General features: G+C 43.7%; 1 protein-coding gene across 2 annotated transcripts in view; it reads right to left on the bottom strand.

The window, feature by feature from the left end:
• Positions 1-6,310: 6,310 nt before the first annotated feature.
• SMAD9 (SMAD family member 9) overlaps positions 6,311-11,477 on the bottom strand; it is a 50,624-nt gene continuing 45,457 nt past the window's right edge. For both annotated transcript variants that reach the window (XM_004711245.2, XM_004711246.2), the window contains 2 exons: positions 9,573-9,829; positions 6,311-7,576 (listed from right to left, as the gene is read on the bottom strand). In XM_004711245.2, coding sequence (XP_004711302.1) covers positions 7,433-7,576; positions 9,573-9,829 — 401 coding nt within the window. In that variant the 3' untranslated portion in view covers positions 6,311-7,432. The remainder of the gene's footprint in view (positions 7,577-9,572; positions 9,830-11,477) is intronic.

Below are 11,477 nucleotides of genomic sequence, written 5' to 3'. Positions count from 1 at the left end.
GCCAATGAGATCCGCTGACTGTATCATGGGCTTTTTATACATGGAAGAAAACAGAGGACATATCACAGAGCCATGACTGGTGACAGGTCACTGCACCACTGTCACAAGTGGGGCTCCAATGGTGGGGAAAGGACCAGGTTTGCAGGTTTTAAAAGGTTCTGGGTTTTCTGTGGTGGTTGGGGTATGATGCACGTCCACAGCCTTAGGTCATCGTCACCAGGATCCCAATTTTTAAATCAAATTTGGTAAGCTTTATTCATTCCATTTTTTTATCGTCACCAGGATCCCAATTTTTTAAGTCAAATTTGGAAAGCTTTATTCATTCCATTTTTGATACATTATTAAGGATATTCCATGCAGGTTCTCTAGTAGCCTTAGGGTTCACTGCCCCTCCCTGGACTAGCCAGGGAGTTGTAATCTACTTCCAACCACACTCTTCCTGAAGGCAAACTAACCATCCTGAGCTTGCCCTGGACTTGTCTAGGCGTAGCCACATGGCTGGTTAATATAAACAGGAAGAATCCAAATGGCATCAATTTCTGCCAAAACTCAAGATGGAGTTAGGATTCCCGGTAACCCATGGCATTTCACAAACCAAGTGCTTTAGAATTTAAGCTCTAATACACTCTCTGCGCTGAGCATGAATTTTATTTAAAATCCTCTGTCAGGTTGGTGTGCTTCTTTTGAGAAGATCGATTGATGGCTCCTTTGGTTAGTTGGTTATCCTAGGATGAGCTTTTAAGACTCTTTGGATTGCCAGGCACTGTCCAAGTTCCTCACTGTGTTTTACTATAGAACTCAATCCTCAGTGTTCATCTTTATGAGGGTAAGCATGGAGCAGCGTCATGCTGTAAGAACTGTGTGCCCTGTGGTTAGGCTACATACCTTAAAGTTGGAGCTCAAGTCTGGTTGCGGAGAATATCATGTGTATACAAAGGTAAGTAAAAAAGCATTGCTATAAAATCTTGAAAGCTTTATTAAATACATTTATCAAAATGTAAATCTGTTGTTTTCCAACATATCCTTCATGTAGGTCTATGGGTGGTATTCTTACTCTCACTGCCATTGAGTGGATGTTGACTCGTTGAGACCCTATAGGACAGGGTTGAACTACACCTGTAAGTTTCCAAGACTGTAACTCTTTACATGAGTAGAAAGCCTCATCTTTCTGCTGAGGAGAAACTGGTAGCTTCAAACTGCTGACCTTGAGGGTAGCAGGCCAATGAGTAACCACTATGCTACCAGGGCTCTTATTAGTGATGTAATGAAGGGAAATTACTCCATATGGCTTTTCTATCCATAGGCTTTGGAATTCCCACCAAATGGCTTGGTGAGAATAAGGTGTAGAGGACCTGCTCAGTTTTGCCATTCCACTGGGTATAAAGTGAGCCATTTCAGAGGCAGGAAGAGAACCCCACCAAGAAAGAGCCAGGGCTGAAGTATGCCCGAGTTCTCTGCACAGAAAAGCACTGAAGCAGCACTAAGACCACCACGAGACAGAGAAACAGACTTCCCAGCCCACAGAACGAGTAAAGCCAAGTGCCTTTGGTCAGGAGGCTGGCTTGCAGAGTGGGTGCCGTTTGGGCATTTGTGAGTGCTGAAAGAGTTTTAGAATACTTGCTCAAGCAGAACAGAGGCCACAAGGCCAAATGACCGAGAGACTAAGAGCCAAAGAGAGACATGCCTGTCAACATAGCTGAAGAGGCACTACAAGCGAAAGAACATTCCTAAACATTTCCAACCTGCTAGCTTCCCTGCTAACCCCCAGAATCAGGAGTCTTGTTCGTGAATTGTGAGGTCAGTGTAAAGAATTACTGGACCCAGCCGAAACGCAGAGTGCCCTGGGAGGGAGGATTAGTGTTAGGATAGGGTAAAGGAAGCAGGGAACTGGGGACATGCCTGACTCGGTCTTGTGGGAATCAGCCTCGGGCGGGTGTGGAGTTGGATTCCTCTCCCTGCTGAAGGTCTCTACCTAATTTCTACTAGAGACCTTCAAAAAAATCATGTAAAAATTCCAATGTCTTTTTATTCTGTTTCCCCACAAACTTTTGAACCGCCCCCCCTCTCCTAGAGATGGTCTTTCAATCTCTGTAACCGCTCTCCAAGACTTCTGCACGCTTCCATGGACACCCCAGCAGGAGTGCAGTTGGGGCACCCTTGAGGGATCCAAATCATGTTCCTTTTCAACATTCCTTGAGTTTGGGGGTCAGCAGGGCATTGGAAAGGGAAGGGTCAGGGCATATTCAGGACAGTTGGGGAGCCCTTGATATCCTTGAATGCGCAAGTGCACTGTTGCTTTGGAAAAGCTTCCTCAGGGCAATTGTCCTGGCCTTTCCCCCCTCACTGTCTGAGGCTGGGTTCTTTAGAAAAACAACCCCAGTGATAGTTCTTGGTTTAAACCAGTCAACTCTGTGGGAGAAAGACGAGGCTTTCTGCTTCCGTAGACTTCCAGCCTTGGAAACCCACCAGGGCAGCTCTCTCGGCCCTCCTGAGTCACGACAAGTCGGAATTGATTCAATGGCATTGATGAGTATCAAGTTCCCCTACAGCATGCTGGATTTTAACGCATCGCAGACGGATCCCGAGTTTACTTGTGTTTCGCTCGCCATCTGTTACGGACGGATCACGAGCTAACTCGTGAAGCAGCACGAACCTGTGTTCATTTCAAGCAATGGAAAAAAGAAATGTCCTACCAGAGCCTGTCGAGTTTGTGCTGCCCATGGAAAAAGAAGTGAAACCAGGTATATTTGTAAATGGTGTAAGGTACCGCTTCACGGAGAAAAATGTTATACAAAGTACCATACATTAAAAAAGTACTACGAACCTTTGTTTATATATAGGTCCCATGCTAACCACAATCTATGAAATAACTGTAACTGTTTGGGATAAGGTCTCCACAACTAATCAAACCAAAGGGCGAGGAGATCGCTTTTGCACAGTTTTTCAGGGATAATATTTGCAGTGTCTTTGCTTCTCAATGCAGTTGTAGAGTACAGTAATGACAGTACATTGTATAACAAAGGAACATATCAACAATAAACACTGGGGAACAAAGAATGTATTTTTTGTTTGATAAACTATTTATTTTTACTGTTTTCAAACTAATATGTATTGTTATTTTTACAAGAAGTTTATAATTTCATGAAGATTATAGTTCATAAAACAATGTTCTGCATATATTGCAAAATATTGTTTCATAATGTGAGACGTTTCACATTCAAAAACTGAAAGTTATAAATAAATATGATAAAAAGTTGATGAGATGTAAACCCATTTACGGTTTAATGCAAAAAAACACTAACAGCTGAAAAAATACCCAGCCACTTGGTAAGTTGGTAAAAAAAATATCCAGTCTTTAATATGTTAAAATCACCCCATTTCTCAAAAGAAAAAAAAATTTTTGTTTTCAAAACAGGATGATTTACGCTTCACTTCTTAGGAGCTTGTTACCCACATGCAACGAAGCCATTGTGAGATTTATAGGAAAAAAATATGCCAAAAGCCATATAGGTACAATATTCTTTATTGTAAACAATCAGATAACAGTACAAGTATGCATTTGAAGGATAATTGAAATCTACCGGTTATAACCAAAAGCATTACTTCACTCAAATAGACGTTTATTTTTCTGTTTGTTGTACATTAATTTGAGTTTATCTTTAATATATACCAGGGTTACTTAATTGTCATGCAGTTCAGTTGTTAAATCATAGTAAAGACAAAATTGGAAATGCACATTATATTTGCTACACTGATTAGATATAGTATCAAATATCGAAGACGCATTTGACATGAAGCAAGAGCTTAAAGTCTAACAAGTGATATTTATAAATGATCCTGTTGTCATTGCTATGGGGAAAGCCAATTCCTTAGAAGACAATAAAAAGGGAGATGCTAAGTGCTTTTCTCTTGGCCAGCTTCCTGGTTTACAATGAATATAAAAACAAACAAATGAAAACCAGAAAATATATAAACCCCTTGAAAAATGACATCTTTAGAGTTCCAAAGTAGTGTCAACTATTAAAATATCACCTAGCTAAAGCAAGCTTTTCACACCTCAAGTATTAACAGAAAAAAATAAAGTAAAATCAACAACATGACAAATGTTTGGCATGTGTGAGCAGGCCACGCTATTTTGATTCCTTCTTGCCACCTGATCCTTTTCCCTGGTGAGCCGAAGCAGGTTTTGAACAGCCCGTGCACTTCCATGCTTAGCATGTCCACTTGGCTAGTTGTCTGATAAAAGAGTACTATTACATTATTCTTGTTATTTGGATTGTCTTCCTCAAAGAACCAGTGCTAAATAAGCACATTTACAAATCCAAAATCAAATATTGTTTTAAATCTTTTCAAATTCTTGGCAGGAGAAGAAAAGAGGCTGATTAACATGTGGCTGTGCTACAATGGCTGAAGGGTTTACTTCTCATTGCTTCTACCTCCTCTGAATTTCCCAAGGTCGGGGGTTGGGGTGGGGGAAGAACTAGCCTAATAAAGGCTCTGAGCGAAATATAGCTGTTTAGGAGCCAATTTCATAATTTATGGAACGGTTTAGCAATTACGTTATGTACCAACTTGAGCACTTGTTTGTCACAGAAATAACTGGAGGTCATGTAGCGCTCTTGTCCTAGGTTCCCCGAACACAAGTGCTCCTTGGTCTCTTCTTCTCTCCCGCTGTCCTTTATAAGCAACCAGCTGGGGCTAGCTCTACAAGGATGAAACGACTAGAGGTTGAGTTTGACGGATAGGAGAGATTAAGAGTCTTGGGTAACCAGGTCATAGTAACTGGGAGGCCAGAGCTTTGAGAGCACCCAGAGGCGCCTCAGAAAAAGGACAGGCAAACTCTTCCAAACAACAAACAAGCCACTACGAACCCTGTGGAGTCATGGCACAGGTAGGGAGGGTTGCCATGTGACTTAAAGGCAAATGGCACAACTTTGCTTGAAGGATTGATGAGGAATGGCAGGGAAACAGGAAGCAAGGGAGGAAGAAAACAACCCTGACAGAGGAGAAAAGTAGCATTTACCCAAGGAAGTGTTTGTCCCTGACCGACTATACAGAAGGGAAATAAAAAAATGTTTCAAGATTGAGCTCACTAAGAAACCAATCATATATTTGTTCTAAGCAAAAGAAAGATCACTGTTTGCTTTAAACTGGGAACCATGACGACGCTTTACTAATGGACTTACTCCTAGAAGCTCAGCTCCCCGAGGGCTGGGGCCGTCTCGTGCTTACATTTGACCCCCTGGTACCGAGCAGGGCACACAGAAGACACCAACACAAACCACAGGAGCTCATAAAGACTACGTGACAGTTTAATGCCAAATGGCTTATGCATTTACGGTACCTAGTGTGGCTCATAGAGGTGGGCACATGCCACACCTGGTTTAATGCCAGAGAGAAGGTGCATTTTCTATTATGTACACACACATTTCTAGAAGACAACATTAATCATTACGAGAGGTGACAGCAGAAGGTCACTCATATATCTTTTTCACGTGATCATTTCGACCTTGAGTACAATTTGATGAGAAACTATGATATGCGCCAATGCTGGAAAGAGCCCAAACAGAAAGTGTACGTGAAGAAACCTCTTGGATTACTGAAGTACCGTCTGTTATAAGCATGACGGCAATCTTAAATTATATATTTTAGGAGGGTGTAAATCTTTTCCAAGCAATGCAACAGTTAGTGGGTGATAATGTATACAGACATACACACACAAATGTGTATATATATATGTGTGTGTGTGTATGTGTATATCTATATATATAAACAGTACTGGAAAATGTGGGGAAGCTTCCTAGTTACCACTACCCACAGGCTTTAGTATGTGTGGTTTTAAAAAAAGGTATTCCTATTATTCAGCATGACTGTTCTCCAATAATTATGGGGGGGGGCTATGAAATTACTATCATTTTACTTGGGAAGATGAGACATCAGCTGTAGGAGAGGTTACCAAACTACATCAGTAGATGGTCTAATCAACAGTGATACTAGGCTAAAGAATTCATAAATTTGATTCAACACTGGGTCTAGATTATTTTAGTAGGCTGTAAATAGTTAATATTTGTCAAAAGGCCAAAAGGTGCTTTCTCCTCTAGACCTTAAAGTGGGAATGTGAGAAAACGTAAGTGAACTTGTGATGATTTTATCCAACCCTTTTACCTTACCTGCTTCTTCTTTCCTTCGCAAAACCACTCACCGCCAGTGAGCTGAGGCCAACTCCCAGTGGTCGTACAAGACAGGGTAGAACTGCCCCTGTGGGTTTCTGAGGCTGTAACGCTTAACTGGAGTAAAAAGCCTCTTTCATCTCTCTCCCTCAGAGTGCCTGGTGGTTTTGAACTGCTTACCTCGCAATCAGCAGCCCAACATGTAACCATTATACCAAAGGATTCTACACAGGATTTAAACACACGGTGTATACCAATTGTATCGACTCGGATATCGGCGGGGCTGCTGACACAGCCGACCAGAAAAATGGGAACGTGATTTTCTATTGGGTGATGGCTGGACTGTTCTGGTCCAATCCCGCTATTTGGAAGATAACTCATTCCATGCTGTTTTCATATGCATGTTCCCATATTCGACTTCAGTCTTGCATGTTTTTGTTCTTGTGCAATGGAAGTGTACGAAGCAAGAGGACTCTAAGCTTCACAGTTTTTCCTCTTCCAATCACAGTTTACTTTTGTTTCCAATGTAGCATTAGTATCACCACAATAGTCCAACGAGGCATTTTGACATCGGAAGTTAGTTCATGTCATTGAGGTGTCCAGATGAAGACTGTGGAAATGTCAGATTCATTGTGACATATACATTTACCACCATTCAAACAGGAGCTGTGGCTTACCCTCATCACTGACTGCACACGCCTGATGCTGCTGCTTGCCAACAGCCTTCAAAGGGAGAGCCTTACACTACACAGGTCGGACTGTTTTGTCTCAGTGTCGTTTGCTCTTGTGCTCCTAGGGCTTGGTTTTGCTTTGGAAACAGTTCTAGTATTTTCCTGCTTGTCCACACCGCACGCCTTAGCCTGAAGTTAAAGCCAGAAGCTGCCCTTGCCTCTGCCAACAGCCTTTGAATACCGTTGGCCCAGTCGCCTTTACCTGGTACCTCCTGTGGACGAAGATGCTTCTGACGGTCCTTTGCTATTCTAGTCTCACTGTATTGGCATCAGGTTAACTAGAAGACACACAACAAATAACACTTTGAGAAAAAGGATAGTGTCTGCTATATGTATTTCTACAGGTATTTGGGAGCTTTTGTTAACTCTAAATCTGTCATTATACAAGGGGGCTTCAAAAAAGTTCCTGGGAGAATTCCATCATCTTGTACTTCCTTCGTTCCATGAGCATTCAGAAGCCCCCTTATATAAGCGAACTGCCTACAGTAGCATGGACTCTATAGGAATGTGGCTTGGCTTAAAAGAGGGCTGTTAGGACACTGATGAAATAGGGTTATGCGGAGAGCCCATTTGCGTCAGGACTTTGTCTAACCACTGCAGTGGTCCGTGAAGATGAACCTCGATCCAGCAGGGGGTGCTTGTGACATCCTGGCGGTGGTACTCAGCTCCCCAGCCCTGAAAAGCAAGAATGGAGTCAGAGTGATTGTGAGATTCTGGTTAGCAGAAGGCTATGGATGTCACTGGAAGCACAAGACCCATTTCTGAGAGCTACGCAGGAAACAAGCTTCCGGTCAGTCCCTCCATCCATAAGGGAGGGATGGGAAGAAACTGGTTACAAACAGTGCATTGGAGAGATGACTATGAGAGATCAACAGGATAAACCTGACTTGAACGGTTAAAACCTTGTCACTTGATCCCCCGTCTGGATCAGGTTTTCAATACTTTTAACTTTTTTTTTTTCCGTATTGGAGTTTATCTCTGATGTATCTTATCATTGTGGGCATCCCTCTTGAATATTTGTTATATGGTTTTCTGGTATATGAAACCCAGGATTGATGACACCTACAGAATAAGGGTTTCTGGGGGGTGCAGCGAGGGAGGGAGTAAAGGTGAGCTGCTGTCAAGGAGGTCAAGAAGGAAGAGAAAGTTTGGACACTGTAGTGGCAATTGCATGACACTGCTTGACGAGCGTGGACAATGGGCTGCATGATACTCTGTGGAGCACACTTCTCCTGACACACAGACTTGGAATCAGCGTGACAGCAGCTGTCTGTTTCCTCGGAGCTGGTCTCGGGCTCCTGCCGCCACAGCAACAATGGTAAACTCAGTCAGCCTTCCAAAGAGAGAGATTTAATGTCACGATTGTTACAAAGAAAGACAATGCAGAAGACACGTGACTTATACACCAATAGACAAGACTTTCATGACTAAGAGGAGGCCAGGGTCAAGGATGAGGGAGGGAAGGGGGAGAGAGGAGATGGGGTGGGGGCAAAAATAAATGAAGGGTGAAAAAAAATGGTAAATAATTTTTCCTCCTACAAGGGAAGCAAGTTGAACTGATGAGCTAATCCCTTAGTGCCCAACACCGTGTTTTGCACAAAATGGTTATCAAAGAGGGGCTGGAGGGACACGGGGAGGCCAGCAAGGCACCCGGGAGTGCTTGAGACTTATCCTTGGTCCTGGCTGACTTCCAGGAACTTCCCATTTCTTACCATTTATCAGGGAGGCAACAAAAATGATAAATGAATTGAAAAACAAATGGGTGGCTTCTCATCAATGTTATCCATCAATGAAGAAAGGTCACACCCAAGCAAATTGCTTTGGTCACTGGCAACAATGGGACTCTGAGCAGAGCCTTGAAACTCACGAGCTAGCTAACTCACTGCCAGCACGTTGATTCTGATTCATAGCAACCTTATAGGACAGAGCAGAGCTGCTGTGATGGTTTCCAGGACTCTATGGGAGTAGACAGCCTCAACTTTCTCCCTCGGAGTAACTGTTGGGTTTGAACTGCTCAGTGAGGTAGCAGCTCAACGCATGGCCCACTACACACTCTGAAGGCTAAAAGGGCATTTTAAAATTTCCAGTGGATCTTTGCATGGTATGAGTCTAGGAAAATGGGAATGTATAAAAAAAAATTGGAACGCATAAAGATCAATATCTGTGGTAATAAACAAACCACACCCCCCCCAAAAAAAAACTCATAGCCTTTAAATCAATTCCTACTCATATCAACCCTCAGAACAAAAGAGAACAGCCTCTGTGGGTTACGGGAGTAGAAAGCCCCATCTTTCTATTTTCCTGAGGAATGACTTATGGTTTTGAACTGCTAACCTTGGGTTATCAGCCCAAACAGTAACCACTATGTCACCAGAGCTCTAAATGAGCACCAGAATCAATTTAAAAAAAAACCTGAGTTGAGTGGGATGTTAACTATGCTCTCAAGTCCCTCGTCCCCTAAAATAAGCTTCCGGCATTTATTTACCTTCCATGCCCTTTAAACCGATCATTGGTAGTTATATTTGCCAAGCACATATATTTTTAAAGTCGCCACACTATTAGGGACCATTGATTTCCTGTAAAGTTGTGCAGCTTTCTGAATCTACATGTGGCCTGGCTGAGAAACAGGCAATGATGGCCGCGTGAAGGCCTCCCTGGAAAGCACCCTCACCTTAACAAAGCTCATCCGGATGGTGCACATCTTTGTCAACTCATAAACGACTTCAAACCCGTGGTGGACTGACTGTGCGAGTAGCTGAGCAAAGAGCTGGTTGTTGAAGATCTTGAGGCTACAGCCGCTGGGGATCTTGCAGACGGTTGCTGGGTGGAAGCCATGCTGGTAGTTGCAGTTCCGGCTCTGTACGAAGATGCTGCTGTCACTCACGCACTCGGCGTACACTTCACCACCGACGTAGTACAAGTGAACACCTGCAGGGGCGGCAACAGAGCCTTCAAAGAAAGGCCAGGGCTGCGTGTGCATTACATTTAAACTGTTCCTCTCTCTCTCACTGACTGTTTGTTTGTTTTTTGATATTTATGACTTCTTTTCTTGTTTTAACTTTTTCCTGTGCATTAGGGCAAAGGTCGACAGAACACGTCATTTTCCACTCGACAATTCATACACATTTTGTTTCATGTCATCAACTGCAACCCCAGCACTGTAATGACGCTAATCCCACTTCCTCCCCAGGTTTCCTGTTTCCATTCCTTTTTATCCGCCCCCCAACCCCTTTCTGGCCCCTCAACCTGGTCCTTGGGGCAAAGGCTGCTCTTTGGATCTCTCAGGGCTGCTCATTCTGAGGAGTGGGTCTCTCCCGGTGCTCCTGTCCCCAGTGTGGCTCAGTTGTATGGTCAAACTTGAGCCACAGGGGTGAGTTCATTTCCAGACCCGGGGGGTGACTGTGACTAAGAGCCGCAGCCTCTGGGGTTCCACCAGAAACCTCTATGTGGCCAGAAAGCCTTGTCTTTTTAGGATTTTGAGTTTTGTTCTAAGTATTTCTCCCGGTCTGTTGAGGCACCTCTACTGTGGTACGTTTCACGGCAGTCAGCAGTCATAGCCAGGTACCATCGAGAAGAAACCAATATTTCACTGATTCTTGGGGCCTCAAGAGCTGTGATTATTATGCAGTTAATTTTAATATCACCGATCATGTTAGTAAGGCAGGTGGCCACATGCTTACTGCTTTTAATCATAATTTGTTTCTTTTTCCCATGAACCCATTGAAAGGAAATGTTTACAATCCCTGTTTTAAAAAAATCAGATACAAGGGGGCCTCAAAACCACGGAAAAACTCCATCATCTTTGCATTCCATTTCCCCACCCCCAAAACTTTTTGAACTCAAAACCCCTGACTGCCATTGAGTTAATTTTGACTCACTGCAACCCTCTAGGACAAGGTGGGATTGGCCGTGTTTCCAAGACTGTGACTCTCTACGGGAGGAGGAGTCTCATCTTTTACTCGAGGAGGGACTGGTGAAGTAAGTGCCCATAGATTCCTCTTCCTGTCCCCCATCCCATCTAATGCTTCCAACCCCATCACATCGCCCTCTAGTAGATCCCGACCCATCATGAGCCCACATGCGGAGCTGAATTGCTCCCTAAGGTTCCCAAGGCTGTGAACCTGTGGGAGCAGAAAGCCTCACCTTTCTCCCTGGGAGCCACCTGGTGGACTTAAATGTCTGACTCTGTGAGCAGCAGTCCAGCGCATAACCAACGCTATCAGCAGGGCTCCTGAATCTTATGCTCGGTCATTCAAACAGAAGGTTCCAAACTTCAACACCTCAACAAGAAAAAGACGGCCACCCCAATTTGAAATAGGCAGAGGACATGTACAGGACATGTTCATTTGGGCCCCCAACCAATAGATGAAGAAATGCTCACGATCCTTCGAGATTCAGGAGATGTAAATTGAAACGATGAGATACCACCTTACTCCCACATTGATAACAAAGTTCCTTCCCCAAAGCAGAAAACAAAAAATGCTGGGGAGGGTGCTGAGAGACTGGAATCCCATCCACTGCCGGTGGGTGGGACTGTAAACCAGGACAGCCACGGTGGCCAGAGAGAGGGTGCTTG

This window comes from Echinops telfairi, unplaced genomic scaffold (assembly GCF_000313985.2).
Source record: "Echinops telfairi isolate 266 unplaced genomic scaffold, ASM31398v2 ScPeMD7_11;HRSCAF=52, whole genome shotgun sequence".
In the NCBI taxonomy this organism is placed as follows: domain Eukaryota; kingdom Metazoa; phylum Chordata; class Mammalia; order Afrosoricida; family Tenrecidae; genus Echinops; species Echinops telfairi.
The sequence above is the reverse complement of the archived record's forward strand: the minus strand, read 5'-3'. Positions and strand labels throughout refer to the sequence as shown.